General features: G+C 37.4%; 2 protein-coding genes across 4 annotated transcripts in view; one reads left to right on the forward strand and one right to left on the reverse strand.

Annotated features, from left to right (window-relative positions):
* The window catches only part of LOC122790712 (receptor-interacting serine/threonine-protein kinase 2-like), a 652068-nt gene that overhangs the window by 375624 nt on the left and 256266 nt on the right, over nt 1-20178 (reverse strand). The window lies entirely within an intron of this gene.
* LOC122790713 (receptor-interacting serine/threonine-protein kinase 2-like) overlaps nt 1-20178 on the forward strand; it is a 1224079-nt gene that overhangs the window by 40322 nt on the left and 1163579 nt on the right. Inside the window, exon 2 of one of the 2 annotated variants that reach the window (XM_044058270.1) lies at nt 5186-5347. The exons of the other annotated variant lie outside the window; for it this stretch is intronic. Coding sequence (XP_043914205.1) covers nt 5196-5347 — 152 coding nt within the window. The 5' untranslated portion in view covers nt 5186-5195. The remainder of the gene's footprint in view (nt 1-5185; nt 5348-20178) is intronic. 2 annotated transcript variants of the gene reach the window in all.

Below are 20178 nucleotides of genomic sequence, written 5' to 3' on the forward strand. Positions count from 1 at the left end.
TTATGAAGTTCGAGATTGTGAATTTTCAGTCTTCTGGAGTGAATCCATTGAAACACATACCAGTTTATCTGAATACAAATTCAACTTGCTTATAACTTTGAAGTTCGAGATTGTGAATTTTCAGTCTTCTGGAATGAATCCATTGAAACACATACCAGTTTATCTGAATACAAATTCAACTTGCTTATAACTTCTTCCATTCCATTCAGATGTTTAGTAACTAAAATGATGTAATCTGCATATGATGGCATTATAGGTGTAGCAATATCTTCCTTTATTTTATAGCTAACATTACTATCTACTGAATTAATATAAATAGCTATTGTGTTTATAGCTAGTAAAAATATAATGTCACTAAAAGGACATCCTTGCATTATACCTCTTTAATACTTATCTCTTCACTCCACCATCCATTAATCAAAACTTTAATTTTATTCAATGTGCATGTTATAATGCACACATTTCTTATTTCTGTAGTTAAATTATAAATTTTGAATATATCCCATAACATATTATGCTAATAGTGTTAAAAGCTTTGCTTAGATCTCCTACCACAATTGTCTTTTCTTGTCTAGTTAGTACGTCATTCTACAATAATCATTTATAAGCCTTGATATCCTTTTCCTGTAACACTATATTGAATATAATAGAATATTTTTGATTTTTGATTCCATTCTTTTCTGTAGTGTTTTCATAAAGATTTTATAATCCGTATTCAAAACAATAGGCCTCCAGTTTCTTCTGTTTTTCTTACCTTTTTCCATACAAGTTTAAAAATTACACTACATAATTCCTTTTATTTGATTTCTTCATTAAACCACTCATTTAATACTTATATGAAATACATCTTTTGACTTACTGTTATGTTCTTATACATTTGATATTCTAAGCCATCTGTTCCCACTGCTGTATATACAGTTACTTGTCTTAATACTATAGCCAGTTCTTGTAAACTTATATTTTTTCCAAATCTGCATTTTCTTGCTCAGAGAAAGTTCTTGCTTTCCATGATATCCTTTGTTCTTCAATAATATTTCAAGTAAATATTATATGTATTATACAACAAAAATCATTATATCTCTTTGGTCATTCTGTACTGTCTTTTTTGTCTATTAATTCTCTTATTGTACTGTCTTCCTTATCAATTTTATTTATCTTGTAAGAAATATCTTTATACAATATATTTTTTATTGTTTTCGTGGTTCATTGCATATAACTCTTGTTGTTTCTTGAAATATTCATTTTCATTCTTTTCTAAATTTTTAAGAAGTTCTTCTTTTAACTTGCTATGTAAAACTCTTTCACTTCCTTTTTCTGTTTAACTTGCCATCCTTGGTAACATTTTTATATTTCTTTTTAAAAGACATCCACCATTCAGTCCAACTTACATACCCACTCTACTTCATAAATTCTTTTTAGACATTCTGTATCTTAATATTACCAACTTTGTTTCTGAAGTTTATCCAGATAGCTTTATGGTCTGAAAAACGTCTCTAATGTTTCTTCCTTTTTTATTTCACATCCTTCCGAAAGCAAAAATAGTCTATCTGAGTTCTATATATTCCTCTGCTGTATGTCCATAAATTGTTCTTCCGTAATCATAGCATCCCACATCTCATAGTTTCTATAACTTTTTTATATAGGTTCATAGGTTGGTACTGGGCTATCTGCCCGAAGGCATATAGTAGCCCAGCCACATTGTGCAGTATTCACCGCCCCTTTAGTAGTTCCCTAGACCCTTGTACTAGCAGCTAGTACCCTTGGCCCCTGTCTAGTAGTGCTGTTGGTGTGATCCCTGGTGTGAACTTTCTGTTACCCATCCACTCATCAAGGTTCCTCTTGAAGAGTGATAGTGAGGGGGCTCTGTCTTATGTAGATCGGGACCCTGTTCATAGTAAGGGAAGTCTCTGCGAGGGGAATCTATCCCTCCGGCATGTTCTATTCATTGTTGTGTTGAGGTTTGCCTTTTTTTTTTGCTTTGTTTATCATTGCGTTTGTTTTTTTTTGTTTTTTTTGCTTTGTTTATCATTGCTTTTGTTGTTTTTTTTTGCTTTATCATTGCTTTTGTTTTTTTCTCAAGTTACAATTGAAGTCTCCTAATATAGTAACTTCCATATTAATAGAAATGTACTTCAATATTAAGGCAAACATAATTATTCTATATACTTTATCTCTCTATCCAACATCAATAACCATAATCTTACTCATTTAAATGTTTTTTCCAAGTTTCTTTTTCAATTTGTATTCTAAAATGAGCATGAATCTTCTTCATCTCTCTGAAAAAAACTTTAACTATATAAGCATTCCACAGAGAACAGTATTTCTTATTTCCATATTAACTCAAATAATTTTCCATTACCAGACTATTTAAAACAATATATCACAAAATGTTTCTTTGCTTTTATGGATGAAAGCTGTTACCACTGCTGGAGAAGTTCCTGAAGGTGAATTAACATTATCCCATGCTTCATATTTTCTATTTCTTTTTCTTCTTTGGAGAAAAAAATCCTCTTTGTTTTGTGACTGTTTCTTTTCCTGCTGTTCCTTTTTTAGCTTTTTCCTTGACCATATAGCATAAGTTTTTGTCTTACTGTCTCCTTTTTTTTTGTATCAAAAGTACCACTTAGTTTTGAATTTTGTCCATTATATCTCTCCATGACACATACTTACCACTCTCATGTTCACTTTCCTCACATAATTTCTCTAATAAAAACATCCTACAACCGTCCCAACTAGAGAGTTGTAATAATACATCCCTCCATCATGCTGGTTCTCTTCCTGGAATAGCTACTGCTGGGAAATCTTTTCTGAATCTGGAAAAGGCTTGCCTGCTTTTTCTTTGACTATGCACCCTTCCTTTGTTTCCTTTGTTTCAAAAATATCCATAGAAGAGTTGACTGTCCTCCTACAATCATATTCAACCATTGAAATACCACTAGAAGGCATATATACCTTCCCTCTCAATGATCAGACCTCAGACACAGATATAGAAGACTCAGCTGCTTTCTCTTTTCTCCTCTTATCTAGCAACACATCTTTAAGCTTATTTAAAGGCTCAACTGCCTTCTGTGCCAAATTGCCACCAGACAACTCTCTCAACTCCATTGCTGTAACTCTGTGCTTCTCCAAACTGCCTCTTCACCCAGAACAGAAAAGGAAGTGCACAGACCAAACAGGTCCTCCCAGACACTCCGAAAAGAGTTAGGGGAAGTATCCCAGCGCCCTGGCCAAAGTTTCCATAGTGGTCTAAAATACCACCTTGGGCTTTCCCGGGTCTCTATTAGATCAGCGAATGCTTAAACAAGCGAACGCTGATTGATCGACCTTATTTTAGCGAATGTCCAAAATATCGAAGCAACAGAAACCTGAATTTTTCCTAGGGAAAGAATTGGGTTGTCTGTTTCTGTTGCTTCGGTATTTTCAGTACTGTGGTGGAAAGTTACAGGTCAGATTCAGGTAAGTGTGTGATTGTGAGGATGTGAGTGTTAGGGCGGGTTAGGTGAGTTAGGGTTAGGGCTTGGGTTAGGTATATGTGCGATTGTGTGGACGTGAGGGTTAGGATGGGTTTAGGTGAGTTAGGGTTAGGGAGCGGGTGAGGTGAGTATGCGACAGTGACGGACCTTAGGGTTAGGGTTTGGGTTAAGGTAAGTGGATAGTTAGTGGTGTGTGTATAGTTTATTGTAAGGTTAGGTGTTAGATTTTAGGTGTATGTGTGTGGATTTCTGTTTGTTTGGTGTGCTTGTGTTGTGTGTATGTGTTTTGGATCAGCGATTTTTTTTTCCCTAGGAAAAAAATCGCTGATCTGACAGCTCAAATCTCAATCAGTGTTCGCTTTTTTAAGCGTTCGCTGATCTAATATAGACCCGTTTTCCCTGAAAAGAGGCTACCAGCAAAGTGGGACTAACCTGATCAACAAAAAATAAGTAAATAAATGTTATGATACAATTAAGCCAGTATGGATTTACTAATTATGTAATGAAAGGTAGAAATCTGAAAATAGAGACTCACAAATGGTAGAACAAAAAAGAGTGAATCACAAAATATTCAATACTTTTCTCCCACTAACAAAAGTGTCATCTTGGTAGTTAAAGGGTTTTTAGTAATGTGATGCATTGGGTTAGGATTGGCACAGATGAGAACTCGTGTGCTAACCCTAACCATAACTCTGCCTCTAACCGTACACATTCATGGTACCACTACACAAGAGAAAAGGACACTGAACGCAAACAACACAAAAAATGCACAAAACTGAATCCCTTACCTGTCTTTTACTCTAGCCCTAACCTGCAGACACTTGCATATTAACAACAACTGCTGTAACACTGTCTTGCACGTCTTCATAACCACCACTTTTTTGTTTAAACATTAATTTTCCTGCACACTGTTAACCTGCACTGTAAAATTCAACCATATGTAGAACATACAAATGAGCATTCAGTCATTTGTGTATTCTCTCTTTTTTTTACAGCCACAAAAACCTTTCTACCAAATGTGCATTCTATCTTTTTTTTTCAGTTTCACCAGGATTTACTACACAGAGGTTCTGTCATGGCAAATCTGCATAGCTTACAGGTTTTCAGCTAGGGCCTCAAGGTGACTGACCAGACAGTGAAGTGCGCCTGTGTGCACGTGTGTGTGTGTGTGTGTGTGTGTGTGTGTGTGTGTGTGTGTGTGTGTGTGTGTATGTATGTATGTATGTGTGTGTGTGTGTGTGCATGTGTGTGTGTGTGTGTGTGTGTGTATGTGTATGTATGTATGTATGTATGTATGTGTGTGTGTGTGTGTGTGTGTGCACGTGTGTGTGTGTGTGTGTGTATGTGTGTATGTGTGTGTGTGTGTGTGTGTGTGTGTGTGCACGTGTGTGTGTGTCTGTGTGTGTGTGTGTGTGTGTGTGTGTGTGTGTGTGTGTGTGTGTGTGTGTGTGTGTGTGTGTGTGTGCACGTGTGTGTGTGTGTGTGTGTGTGTGTGTGTGTGCGTGTGTGTGTGTGTGTGTGTGTGTGTGTGTGTGTGTGTGTGTGTGTGTGTGTGTGTGTGTGTGTGTGTGTGTGTGTGTGTGTGTGTGTGTGTGTATATACATACATACTGCTGAGAGGTGGAAATCAAAAGATTTCTTGATAGAAGGAAAGAGATTGCTGTTAGGCTTTCACTGAAAACAGCGAATCATTGTTTTATATTTCCCATCTAGGACTGCAAGAATGGTGGATGAGATTTCTTTTGGCATTGTCTCAGCAGAGAAGATCACCAACTGTGTATTTCTTGCATCTGGAGCCTTTGGATATGTCTTCAGGGGCAAGCATGAAGACTGGGGCATTCCTGTGGCTGTAAAAGTCTTGCAAGAACCAACTGGGTATGTGTAAAAGCAGTATTCTCTCTAAAACAAATTATATTCAATGTGGTCCATCTGAGATAACTCTGCTGTAGCAGTGCTTCACATGTTTTATATGGTCTTAGAGTAGTCATGCAGTTTTTGCCTTGTACAAGGCAGAGTGTTCCCTGCAACTGAGTCTCAGACATTAACTGCTGTGAGTTTAAGTAGCATTTATAATCCACAGGAATCCTAGCAGACACAGCTGCCAGTAGCATATCTAGTGTGGGGCAAGAGAGGCAACTGACCCAGGCGCAAAACATGGGGAGACCGCAATCAGCTAATTCTGATCTCTGTTTAATGCAATACCGATGTTTAAAAGCCAATATTGCATTTGCGGTCATACTTGAACACTGTAGCACTCCATGTGTGGTCTAAACTGTAGCAACTGCTTGCTGCATTGTAGCAAGCAGTTTACTACAGTTTAAAAGTAAAAAAAAAATCTTTTTAACTAAAACCTGAATGCTGTAGCACTCCATTCAGGCAGGGTATGAACTGTAGCAATTGTTTGTTGTTTGCTACATTTCTAACAAGCAGTTTGCTACAATTTAAAAAGAAGATTTTATTTTAAAAACGACAACATGAGTGAGTTCTGTATCACTCTGTGCATGCAGGGTATAAACTGTAGCAGCTGTTTGTTACACTTCTAGCAAATAGTTTGCTACACTTTAAAAGATTAAATTTATTACTATTTTTTTAATAACTGGGACCTACATGGCTGGGGTGAGGAGAGGGAGGCATGTGCTTTTTTGAAAAACTTAGGGGTGGGGCACTGGTTCATAATACTCACCCAGGGCACTGACTGCTTGAGACAGCCATGCTTCTGACAGATGCAGTGGATCCTTTTTTTTTAAACTGGGATAGAATACTGGTCCTCCTAGACCTTTTAATGACAAAGCCCATGAGCACTTCAAAGCAATCAGTTGTGAAGATGTATATAGGTTCATAGATTAGTACTAGGCTAACTGCCCTTATGAGCCATTTTAAGCCTAGCCAATTACCCCATATGAGAACCAAACCCTGCACCTTGTGTGTGTATAAGGTAAACACCTTAACCAGTATGCCAACCTCCCACCCATATCTTCCTTAGGCTGATTTTCTGATGAAGTTTGTTAATTGAAGGATGAAAGGACATCACTTTTATTTTTAATAACATATCCTGGATATGTTATTCCAGGATATGTTAAACTAAACTAAACTAAAAGCTAAATTAAAAATTACATATTAATGATTGCTAAAACTTGCTGAAAGCATTTCATTGTAGTTTCAAAAATTAAAAATTTAATGTCTTCAAAATTCCTTTGAAAATTTTTTGTGCCAACATTCAGAAGCATTTTTAACATAGATTGCTTTTGTCTAATAGAACCTCTTCAGTTTGTGTGTGAAGTTGGTAAGCAACTAATAATTAAAAGTTAAAAAACAATAACACTACATTTTGTTGGGCTAAAAACAATACATGTTACTGAAGAAAATAGAGAATAAAAAACAAATCCTAAATAAATACCTACCAAATATATATGTGCATAAATTGTCTCAAATGATAATTTATTAAAGAATTTTAAAGTAAAATAAACTCAGAAATCTATAAAAAATACAAAAAATCTTGCAGAAAAAAGTCACTCATGCTCACAGCAATGATATTCACTCAGGTCTGCAACCCTAGAAAAAATGTTTAAACAGGAAAGAACTCTGTTTAAAATTTATGAATGTTATAATACTGGAGCCAATATAAACATGTAGTATATCTGCCACTAATACTCAATATGTGTCTAGTTAAGCTCAGACACTGCGGATTAAAAAGTTACAACCTAAAAAGGGTAAACTGTCACGAAAGTCATGCATGTGCTATACATGTAGTAATTGTACATATTGCAAATTTATATATAGACAAAAGACAATAATACATCCTATATATAAAAATGAGTTTATACTTCCAGCTTATGGCACATGCAGTACTAATAACACAGTTTATATGGCCAAGTGTCACCAATGCGACATGTTTTTTATTGGTAAAACTAATCAAAAAAAGGAAAGAATATGTGGCCACTTGTCAGACATCGAGATCAGTTGAAACAAGTGCTTTATTCAAACATATTAGGAATACTAATAGTACACATTCATTTGAATTTTTAATTTTATTTGTACTTTTTGAACATATTAGAGGAGGAAATATAGGAATTTTAATGGAGAAGGAAGAGAGCAAGTGAATTACCCGCTTTAGATGTCAGCATTCTCCAGGTCTTAACAAATCCTTTGTTAATACTAGTTTTAAAAAGGAATGTGTAATAAAGTGAAGTGATTGTCTCTTTATTTTTTTAAATTTAATTGATTATTTATGTCATGTGTTTCTTATTTGATGGTGTTCTCACCTTATGAACTGTTTTGCCTGATTAAGCATTTTACTAATGGGGTTGGGAGGGTGGCCTAATGGTTAAAGTGTTTGCCTTACAAACAGGTGCAGGGTTTGAGTCTCACAAGGGATAATTGGCTAGGCTTAACATGGCTCACAAGGGCAGTGAGCGTAGTACTAATCTATGAACCTATAATGCAAAATTTTATACTTGCAAGCAAATAAAGTGAGTTTTCAGCTTTAGTCTGATTTACATAGACAACTAGGATATTATTTGGACAAAACCAGAGACATTTGGAAATCTGAGCAGCTATTTGTTTCCTTTCATCCTAGATCTTTAGGTTTGGCTGTTTCCAAGAAAACTGTTTCTTCCTGGAAATCTATAGCCATTTCCTTCTGTTATTCCTTTCATGGGAAAAGTCTTATCTGTTCTGCTAAGGCTCATTGTACCAGAGCTTTGGCTTCTTCTGGTGACCTTTTCAGGGGCTTGGATACCACTTCTATTCTTGAGGCAGCTACCTGGACTTCTGTGTATACCTTTACCAAGCACTAAAAGTTGGATGTTATTTCTAGGGCTAGAGCTGGATTTGGCAGTGCTACCCTGCATGGTTTCCTTGAGGGCTCTGTAGGTCCTTCCTTCTCCCAACTTTCCTCTTGAGCATTGGTGCTCTCCCTATTGTAAAGAACACTGCAATAGTGGTATGGAAGGACATAGTACAGTTGTGTAAAATTTTAGCATAACAGTAGATGTCTATCTCTTCACTGTTGCAGTATTCACTCCTTCATCCTCCTCTTCCTGTCTCCTTTCTGCTTCTGGATGAACTTGTTACCTCTGTGTGTTTTTAGACTGTCATTCCTACTGTGGCTCCTCAGTTCTGAAGATGGTACCTTTATGCCCTACACGGAGTGCAGGGAGCATACATGTGACATACGGCATACTTATTACAACCTAAAGGCTTTGGTGTGCTGGCCAGATGGGCTGCCCTTTGCAGGGGATCCCTACTGAAAAGAATACTACAACAGTGAAGAGAAGGACATCTACTGTTATAGGAAGATTTTACACAACTGTACTTTCATCATCCTCATGTGTCCCATCATGAAGATGCTCAGTAACCACAGAGTTGTGTTTATGTATTTTTTGCTAACCTGGTAGATGTCATAGGCCAGGGACCTGCATGGTCATGGCCTGGGTTAATGCAACTGGATAACTGGATAAGGATGCTTTGCTTACAGCAGTTGTAGGCCTACATCTCCCTTGACCCTGAATTAATTTATAGTATGTAGGTATCCTAGATTATGTGGACTATTGGACATTTAATAGGCTGGGATTAGGTGAGACTTGTGTTAGGGTGGGCTGGAAAAGATGACATGAGTGTAGTTTTAGGTGCGCTTGCTCAGAAATGGGAGCATCTCTTTATTATCCCAGAATTGATTATTAAAACTGGATCCAAAGCCTATATGAACTGAGATTTCTATACATCTTCAGAAGTATTATTATGGAGTGACATACAGTTCTCTTTTGTTATATGACTTATGGCAGCCTCATGAGGCAGCGTTGGGGGTTCATGAATGTTAGTTATATTAATTTGTCGACATGAATTTTTATACAGCTGACACACTACTGATTATCCCTGTTTAGAGAAGCACTTCCTTGAGTCTTAACTTTGTTATAAGGTCTTGATGGGGTTGCAGACTGTAGAATCACTGAGATATAATGAGGGTTATGTTTCTAAATTTCCTCAACCAGGATTTGGAAACGTATTGCTATTGCATGGAATAGGATCCCAATTCAGAAACCTTGATGTTTATTTCTGTTACTAAGAAGAAGAAGATACTAGCTGAAATGAAACAAAGAAACACTTATACAAGGATAGTGTTTGAATCATTAGCCTGGCCAGTGGTACTGTATGGATCAGAAATTAGAAACTATTAAAACTATTTTGTTTCCTTTGGACTGCTTTGATGCATTGGGGAGGAGAGTGGTCAGGTTTTTCCAATCCCTGTCATAGGCTATGGTAAGGTACAAGATCATAATTAAGGGTAAGTTGGAAGGTGGGATCCAATTTCTCCATCGTAGAACATATCGCTTAATGTCTGTTTCCCAGTGGAGTGACCCAATATTCAGAGCCTCTTGCAATCTTTTAAAGTGGATACCTTGTGACTTTAGTGCATACCTGTCAACTGTCCAGATTTTTTCATAATGTCCAGATTTTTGCCTCACACCTTTGGTCTGTCCCTCATAAAATGTCTTGTTTTCTATCAAATCACTGAGGATTGAAATCATTAAATAATGACAGGCATTTGACTTTCAGGCTTCATATCCTTCAGAAAATGCATGCTAACACAATTCCTGTTGTTCTAGCAAATTTCCAAGTTTATAAGTGTTATTTAAAGTCTGTCCCTATTTTGGGGCTTTTTCCACCCATTATTTTAAGATTTGTCCAGATTTCTTTCACTAAGAGGTTTGCTTTAGTGTACTTGTGGTGAAGAAATTTTTAGTCCAGTGGCCTTGTTGAAGGTTCTCTCTGCAGCACTTAAAGGTCTTTTTCTCAAAATGCTTTGTTTCAATTCACACACCTCAGTGCAAGCTTCTACATTTCTAAGCAATATAAACTGGGGCAACTTTTTTCCTTTTATCATTGATGTAGTGTGATTATAGAAAGCTGATGAGGTTGTGGGTAAGAGCAGGATTAAGCAGTTGGTGAGGAATGGTTTGAAATAAAGATACATTTGTTGGCAGAAGATGAAAAATGCTATTTCTGGATGCTAGCCTGAGAGATAGGATAAGTCATGGGGATTGGTTGAGATGTGCAAGTCTTCAGAATGTTTTTAAGGACTGGTGGGCTTTAGGAATGAAAGCATCTTCTTGGAATGGTCCATTGGCTTCCCTAGTAATACAAGTGTGGTCTTCTCTTTTGTTGGATGTAGCCACTCTGGAGAGATTAGTTCTTTATAGAAGGGGTGTCTATCATAAGTTACATTCTTTATAGATTGGGTGTTTACGATAGATTATATTCTGTATAGAAGGGGTGTGTATGATAGGTTACTTGTAGTGTCCTCCTCCTGCCAGAGGGGAGAAAGAATTATGGAGGAAGCTTTAACTCTTTTATATCAGAGTATGTGAGATACCTTTTAAGAAGCATTCCAGTTAGTGGGCACATGCATATAAGTACTGAGCATGTGCAAGCAAGAGTGCCATTTTGAGTCAGCGGAGTGATAGCATGTATGTATGTATGTATGTATGTAGTAGTCAGTCAGCTCATTTAAGTTTAATGTTCCTGCCATCCATCCTGATGTGTTTGTATGTAATAAACTACTTAAATGAACACCCAAGCCACTTCGTCTTATTGAGATGTACAAGATGAGTGACATGGTGTCAGAATGGGATCCAGAGTCAGAGCCATAAGATATCTGGTTAGAAGTGGGGGAATATACATGAATGGGTCCTCCAAAGCTCAAATGACTCGCAAACTGGTCAAAAACAAATTCCAGGTACTAAAACTCACTTAAATTATTTTTCTCATGAAGTATATAAAATGAAACATTCAGAATGCTCAAAATAGATTTCTAATTAAATGAAATATCCAAAACTGTGATATATTGATAAAAGTTATTCGAAATAATTACAAAAATGTTTGAAAAATATCCGGATTGCATAAAATGTACAAAAAAGGGAAAATTACCATATTTTTTGGCTATGTGCTGTGTTTTTGCATTAACTAAAACTATTCAAAGTATCCAAAGTATGCAAAATGTTGACAAGTATGTGGAGTATTACAGTGCAGTTATTTCGCAAAGTGCAGCCATTTCAAAGAATATTTCACAAAGTACAGTCTTGCAAAGAGTTTCTTCTGCATTTGAATGTTATTACAAGCACCTGGTGTGTGTGCATGTTCATACATAATTACAAGGGTCAAGATTGCATTGTGTTTTACTATAGTCTGTTGGCATGGCAGGAGGATTTCACAGACCCGCACCACTTGTGTTTGATAATATTGCAGAAAATTGGAGAGTGAGCAAGAATACAGTGTTTTCATACAAGCTGCTTTTTCTGACAAAGATGCATGTACAAAGGCATTTATTCTGCTTAATTTAGCTGGATCTGAAGCCATTGAAAGAGAGCGTTCATTTGTGTATGCACCTGCTGTGTTTGCAGGGGAGGGGAAGAACTGCCATATTGTGGTACAGGCTGAAACGTGGGAAGACCCTGAATGCTTAAAATGTAAATATAGAGAAATGTGTAACCCTCAAACGATTGTTACAATGGAAAGACACTTATTTTATACAAGAAATCAAAAGCCTGGTGAAACTTTTGCAGCATAGGTAACTGGCTTGAGAAATAAGGCTAAAACGTACACATTTGTTGATTGGAGAGAAGAGTTGATGAAAGACAGGCTTGTATGTGGTATTAGTAATGACATAGTGAGAAAAATTTTGCTTCAAGACAGTGATTTAACATTAAACAAGGCTGTTGAGATTTGTCAGGTATACGAGCTTACAGAAAGGCACAAAAGTATGCTTACAAATGAGAGGGCAAGCTTTCCAGTACCTTCAAAAGCTCACACTCACCAAAACCTGCATCTAGCCTCATAGTCAACTGACATAATTGTGGTGGAAATCATGAGCCCAAACGAGAAAAGTGCTTCGCTTTTGGTCAGCAGTGCCATTCTTGAAATAAGTGGAATAATTTCAAAAGGTTTTGTAAATTAAGTAAGTTACATTCTTTTAATAAAAGAGAACACACAAAGAGGCAAGTTGATCGATTACAAAGCTGCAGTCTTATTTTTTATGTTGATGGTGTGTCTGTGCTTGCTATAACAGTCAGTGCAATAGATTTTGGGCAAATAATGAAGTATTTTGTACTGTTTAGATTAATGGGAGTCCCACAGAGCTCAAAGTAGATACTGGTTCAAAGTGCAATGTTATGTCAGCAGAAACATATGTTAGAGTAAAAGCTGCAAAACAACTTGATTTGGCAAAGCTTGTTGCTTATGGTGGTAAAGAGAGTCAAACCAAAGGCTCAGTAGTACTTTCATGTTACTCTGCTGGGAACAGCTATGTCTTGCAGTTTTACATAGTCAAGAGACATATACAGTCATTATTAGGCCTTAGATACAGTTTGAAAATGGGACTTCTTTCATTTAACAGAGAGTTTCACCATGTAAACTTGAATGAGAACAGCTCAAATTTCACCCAAACTACTTTTTTTCTGAGTATGCTGATATTTGTGAAGACAAACTAGGCAAACTACCAGCTGTGTACTCCATAAAGTTAGACCCAGAGGTCAGCCCAGTTATCAGACCAGCATAGAAAGTTCCGGTAGCTGTGCAAAACAGAGTCAGAGCTGAATTAGACAAAATCGTGCAGCGGGGAGTAATTTGTCCAGTAGAAAAAACAACTGATTGAGTATCTTCCATGGTAATAGCTCATAAGAAAAGCTCAGATGATATCAGAATATGTATTGATCCAAGAGATTTGAACAAAGCATTAAAAACACCTCATCATCCTATGCGCATAGTCAAGGAGGTTGCAGCCCTCATGCCAAATGGCACTGTTTTTTTTCTGTTGTAGTTGCAGAGAGTTCATTTTGGCAAATTTTGGTTTATCGAAAATTTTTATTGCTACCCACATTCAGTACACCCTTAGGAAGATACAGATTTCTGAGAATGCCATTTGAAATAAATTCGGCCAGTAAGTCTTTCAACGTGCACTGGAACAATTTCTTTCTGGCTATCCATGTACTATAATAGTAGGTGATATTCTTGTAGGAGGCAGTGGTGAAGCTGAACATGACAGAAACCTCCAGAAAGTTCTGGAAAAGCTTGTGACGTGAATCTTAAGCTGAATCCTCAGAAGTGTAAATTCAGGCTATGAGAAGGTATTTATGTTGGTCATTTGTTTATCAGTTCAGGCTTACGACCAGATCTTTCCAAGCAAACAGCTATTTTTGCGATGCCAGCTCCAGACAATGTCCAAGCCTTACAACATTTTCTTGGCATGGTCAACTATCTAGGCAAGTTCATTCCAGATTTAAGCCAACTTTCAGCACTGTTAAGAGAGCTGACATGCAAAGATGTAATTTGGTCCTGGTCAGAACAACACCAGAGTGTATTTTATGTCCTGAAATAGAAAATTTCCAGTCCACCTACTTTAAGATACTATGATGTTCACAAACCAGTAACTCTTTCCTGTGCTGCTTCTAAGTTTGGTCTGGGTTCAGTCATTCTTTAAGATTGTAGACCAGTAGTCTGTGTGTCGAGAGCTCTTACCCAAACCAAGATGCCCAGATTGAGAAAGAACTCTTGGCAGTTAAAATGTAGTGGTAAAAACCAAACCAAATAAAACAAATACCATTTGGAGACTGGCCAAGGTGTAAAAATCCCAAATTCAGAATCTGTGAGACACCAAGAAGTTTGAGAGGGTGGCCTAATGGTTAAAGTGTTTGCCTTACAAACACAAGGTGCAGGGTTTGAGTTTCGCAAAGGATAATTGGCTAGGCTTAAAATGGCTCGCAAGGGCAGTTAGCTTAGTACTAATCTATGAACCCAGTCTATGTATCTTTAATTCATAAAACCACCAAGTAGATAATTCAGAATCACAATACGATAATCCAAAAAAACAATGAGGTAAGAGCTTTTATCTGTCCTTTTGCAGACTTTATCAAAACCAATAATGCTTATAATCAAACATTTAAATACCCCTTCCAATTAAACCATTGTTTAAAATTAAAGTGGTAACAACGTCTTTAAAAACGTAAACTTGTTTTTACAAAACTAACTATAAAATCGTAGTCTTTTCTACTAAAACTGACTTCAAAGAGATATGATCGTTCATGCCTGGGGGTTGGCAAGTATTCAACTGGAGTTGCCATTGCAACTCACTTTTTTCTATTTTTATTAGATCATTTACCCCCTCTGACTTCCTTTAAAATAATATCTAAAATTCCAAATTGGAACCGAATGTATTCGGAACAAGTGGCTGTGTGTCTAAAAAGGGCATTGTCGGTATTTTGTGTGCTGATAGTGTAAAGGTGTTCGTAAATTCTCCTTCTAAAAACTCTCTCAGTCTTCCCTATGTAAAATCCCCTGCACCCTTTACAAACACACAGATAAACTAACCCACTACTGTGACAACTACCTGTTGCAAGTGGGATTCTCCTTGCAGGTTCCCCCACCCAAACGTCCATGCCATTGATAACATAGGTGCAATAATGACATGCACCTAGGTTTTGCACCTGTGTTAACATTTTTTCCTTTTAAAAGGATGCTCCAAAAGGTATTTGATGTTAAAACCCAATTTGTAGGAAAAATTCAGACCCTTCCCTACCTTATCAATAATCTCACTATTGCATTCCAAAAATAACCCAATTCTTGTTAATGATTTCTCTCACTTTTTGTCCAAAGGACCCATATTGGGTTACCATGTTATGCAATTTTTTGTGGTTATCTGTCTTAGTATAACTCTTAACTAAATTGATGCCACCTTGCCTCAGATCCATGTAATTTTGCCCTAACAAGGGAATATATTTTGTCCCCATCCCCTTAAAATCTCTTCTCTGGTTTTTAATACCAGGTTCAAGGGATATCCTCTAGCTATAAACATATGGGTGAGTTTGTCACGCTCTATATTAAAGCTGATCAATGCAGAGCACATCCTAGTCCCTCTAATCATCTGTCCTCTCACTATGTTCCTCTTAACAAAGTGAGGATGTTGGCTGTTGTAGCTCAAGTAGCTATAAGAATAAGTAGGCTTGCAGTATACTTTTGATGTGAATTTACCTAAATCACAATCCTTATTAATTTTCACATCTAAATAATCAATGGTATCATAATCAAAGAGGTGTAAATTGAAAATAATTGCAAATCCCATTAATGTACTCCACAAACTCATCCACCTTATGTCTGTCAGTTTTTTATAAAATGAAAATATCATCCAAATAGCGGGCATACATAACCAATTTTCCATGTAACCGGAACTAAAAGTTAATCTCTCTTCCCATCTTGACATTACTAAATTCGCATATATGGGGCACAACTTGCCCCCATTGGTACCCCTTTCACCTGTTTGTAATATTTTTTTTCTCAAAGGTGATATAGCTGTACAAAAATTTGTTCCATCACCTCCATAACAAAGTTAATCATACAATTAATCAAGTTAGTATATTGAACCAGAGCTTCATGAAAAAATTCCAGGCCAACCTTGTGTGGAATGGAACCAAAGAGGTGTACTATGTCAATCATAGAAAAACCTGTAGATTCTTCATAATAGTCAGCCTTGATCTTAGTTAGGAAATCCCATGAGTCTTTGACCACATGTTTAACTGATTTTACGGCATCCTTGACCAGTCTATCTATAAAAACACCTAAAGGATAGATTGAACTGTTGTGTCCTGCTACTACAAGTCTATAAGGAGGGTGGTTGATATTCTTGTTTTCTTTTGGAATTCCAAACACAGTTGGAATTAAAGGAAAAGTATTCTGTAAAAAATTATATACCCTTCATTTATAACTCCTTGGTAAAAATTGTCCTCCAGAAGAAGTTGTAATCTTCTGTGTGCTATGTGGATTTCTTTTAAAGAAACAGTGTTGTAGTTATCCCTGTCCTGTAACATTAAAGTTAGGTCATTCACATAATCAACTTTATTTACCAGTACACCCCCCCCCTTATCTGGCTTCATGACACAAATGTGGCAAGATTCCCTAAATTTATTCAACAACTTATATTCATCCCTGGTTGAATCGTAAACATTGTTTTTGTGTGTCTGATGTTCCTGGTGTATCTCTTTCATACAAATTTTCTCAAAATGGGCCAATTCTGGTAGTAGTGGGGGATTATATTGACTCTTCCTTCTAAATCTAGCAATCCCTTCATTCTGTTCCAACTTTTCTTGAAGTGTAATGTCAAAATTCAATTTCCTTACATATAGCTTGAATTCTATCAACACATTGGATAATTCAGGTTTGTTGGAAGGGACAAATTTAAAACCCTTTTCAAACAATGCAAAATGCTCCTCAGTAATTACTTCCTCTGTATAACTGAAAATATTAAAACCATTTCAACTAAGACGTTTCCCTTCAAAACTGGAAATAATTAAGGTATCTGGTAAGTTGTCATTCAAAATCTGTTTTGGTTCCAACTGTTCCACTAAGTCCCCCATCTTCTCTGTGTCTGTACTCTCCCTAAAAAATTCTGCCTATTTCTATTCTGGTTCAGTATCCTCTCAGATCTATGTGGGGGGTACTCTTGTTCAAACACTTCATCCACTTCCATATTCTGGAAGTCCATTTGTGAGCTAAATTCTGCCCTCCTATTTTCATAGTTATTAGACACTATATTGAGGTCCCCAGTATCCTCACAATTCCTATCCATGTTAGTTCCGAAATAACTTTTAGGTAGGGGCTACGCCTCCTTATGTCTATATTCAAGTTCATCCTTTTTAAGTTTTTTCTGTTTTCTAGCAACATTATTTTTAACTTATTCTTCTATATTGATAAATATTTTGTCATACTTGACCTCAAAACTAATAAAACCATCATCATTCAATATCTCATTATTTAAATTGTTCACATCATCAAGTTGTTGTTGATCTTTCGGCTTTTCCCGGTTAGGGGTCGCCACAGCAGAACTCCGGTCCGCTAATGATTGGCAGTTAGTTTTTATGGTGTTGAGTTGCCAGCCCGATGCCCAACCTTCAACGAAGGCACACCCATTCAACGCATGTCTTTCAAACACCCACTCGACTGCAGGGAGGACATGCAGACTCCACACAGAAGGCACTCCCAATCCAAGCCAAGAATCGAACGGGAGCACCTCTTGCTGTGAGGCAACAATGCTACCGCTGCACCACCATGGAAGTAAGGTTTTAATTTTATTATTATTCATTTTAATAATAAAGTGTAAAAGTTCCAGGCCATACCTGTCGAACATGGCTAGCAGTTCATGAAGTTCTTGCTGTCCCACCAATAAACCGTTTGGAAATTTGCTCATTCTTAGTCCTTTTGGCACTCTTTGTACCCTTATACATTCTGCAAGTTATGCATTATCTGTCTGAATATTACGTACCTTGCTCATTTTCTGTTCAAAGACTCGAAGTTTGTTGTATATGTCCATTGGTTTCTCTTTTCGAGTATCGTTAAAAACCACCAGTTCATTGTTAATCCACTGGTTAAAATGAGTTAACCATTTGTTACCTTGTGATATGTTGTCTCTCACTCTTTGCCCACAAGGAATACTATTTTGACTAGACTGCCCCGTTGTTAGTTTGTTCATTCACCAGCAAACTTTGTCCATTAGTTCCGGAAGTAACTGTTGTCTTTGAATGTTTTGAAGCCACGGGGGAACCTGGGAGTTGGAGTCTGTCAATAATGGTTTGCATTTGCTGACATTGTAAGATCAAAAGTTTAGTTAGCTGACTCCATCATTGGTACCAAAGGTAGTGTTATTCTCGAAACCCAAAGTAGATGTTTTAATCGGACTATCAGCTGCAACGTAAGTATCCATTCAGACCCATGGAAAGTTCCAACCTCTGTTATAATACAAGGAAAGTCTCCTGGCACACAGAACGAAATCCAATAAAATAACAAAGTGTGTCATAGTGGTAAAAACCAAACCAAATAAAACCAATACCATTCGGAGACTGTCCAAGATGTAAAAATCTCAAATTCAGAGTCTGTGAGATGCCAAGAATGAAAGTGTATCTTTAATTCATAAAACCACCAAGTAGATAATCCAGAATCACAGTACAATAATCCAAAAACACAATGAGGTAAGCGCTTTCATCTGTCCTTTTGCAGACTTCATCAAAACCAATAATGCTTACAATCAAACATTTAAATACCCCATCCCAATTAAACCATTGTTTAAAATTAAAGTGGTAACAACTTCTTTAAAAAAGTAAACTTGTTTTTACAAAACTAACTATAATTCTACTAAAACTGACTTCAAAGAAATGTGATTGTTCATGCCTGGGGGTTGTCAAGCATTCAGCCAAGAATGAGAAACTGCTACACCTGGAAGCTGAGGAGAAGGAAAGGCAGAGACAGTACAAAAAGGAGATGCTGACTCTTCACCAGAGTCACGGAGGTAATGGGAAAGGGAGTAACCAGACCCCAGAAGCACAAAAGGTCAGTAAATTTCTTCCGCAGTTTACAGAGGGGGATAATTTTGATAGATTTATTAATTTGTTTGAGAAGGTATGTAAACAGTATGATGTTAACCAAAGGCTCTGGGTACGGTTCCTGACCCACTTACTCCATGGTAAAGCTGTAACTCTGTTATCTAAACTTTCTGATTGTGAAATTTTTTTTGATTATACTGCTGTTAAAAATTGTCTGTTAAGAATTTTTTAAGCTAGCACCTGAAACTTATAGGAAAACATTTTCGTGAGCATAGATGCAAGGCAGATGAAAGTGTGTGTGAATATGTTGCTGAACTGAGCACTTATTTTCATAGGTGGGTGAGTGGATGTCAGGTCACCACTTTTGAAGGGCTGGCAGACCCTTTGGTGAGAGAACAAGCCCTTAGTGCTTTGCCTGAGGACATGAGAATCTGGTTAGCTGATAGACAATGTGCTACTTCAGATGATTTGGGGAAGAAGGGAGACCTATACCTAGCAAGCAGGGCATCACTGCACTGGAAAGGGACACCCAGTGCTGCTCATGGGTCTAAAGGAACCCATGGTGGGCAGCCCAGGCTGCCCCAACAGAATCTACCAGTAGCAGGAGGAATCTGTATACTGGGACAAAGGGTTACTGTATACAGAGTGGACCCCTGAGGGAGGGCTAGAAGGTAAGAGGATACTGCAGTTGGTAGTGCCTAGAATTTACCATCTGATGCTTCTAGCCATAGCCCATGATATTCCCTTTGCAGGTCATATGGCCATAAAATGTACAAAGAGACATATTATGCAGAACTTCTATTGGCCTGGAATTTCCAGAGATGTAACGGGGTACTGCAGGACCTGTGAGCAGTGCCAAAAGGTAGGCAAGGCTGGAGACAAGGTGAGAGCTCCTTTGATGCCTGTGCCTGTGATTGAGGAGTCATTTCAGAGGGTAGCTATGGATATTGTGGGGCCTCTGAGTACCCCAAGTTCCGCAGGGGAATAAGTATATCCTACTGGTAGTAGATTATGCTACAAGATACCCTGAAGCTGTGGCTTTGTGCTCCTTTTAGGAAGAAAAGGTGGCAAATGCTTTGTTTGAGATTTTCAGCAGGGTAGGTTTCCCAAAAGAAATACTGACTGACCAAGGTGCCAATTTCATGTCAGACCTGCTGCCTTGTCTGTGGAAGTACTGTTGGGTGAAGCACCTGAAGACCACCCCCTGCCATCCCCAGACTAATGGTCTTGTTAAGAGGTTAAACTCTACAATCAAGTTCATGCTACAGGCATTTGCAGACCAGTTTAAGAGGGAGTGGGACAAATATTTGCCCCATCTGTTGTTTGCTTACAGAGAGGTTCTCCTCC

This window comes from Protopterus annectens, chromosome 16.part0 (genome assembly GCF_019279795.1).
Source record: "Protopterus annectens isolate FY-2018-M chromosome 16.part0, PAN1.0, whole genome shotgun sequence".
Lineage (NCBI taxonomy): Eukaryota > Metazoa > Chordata > Ceratodontiformes > Protopteridae > Protopterus > Protopterus annectens.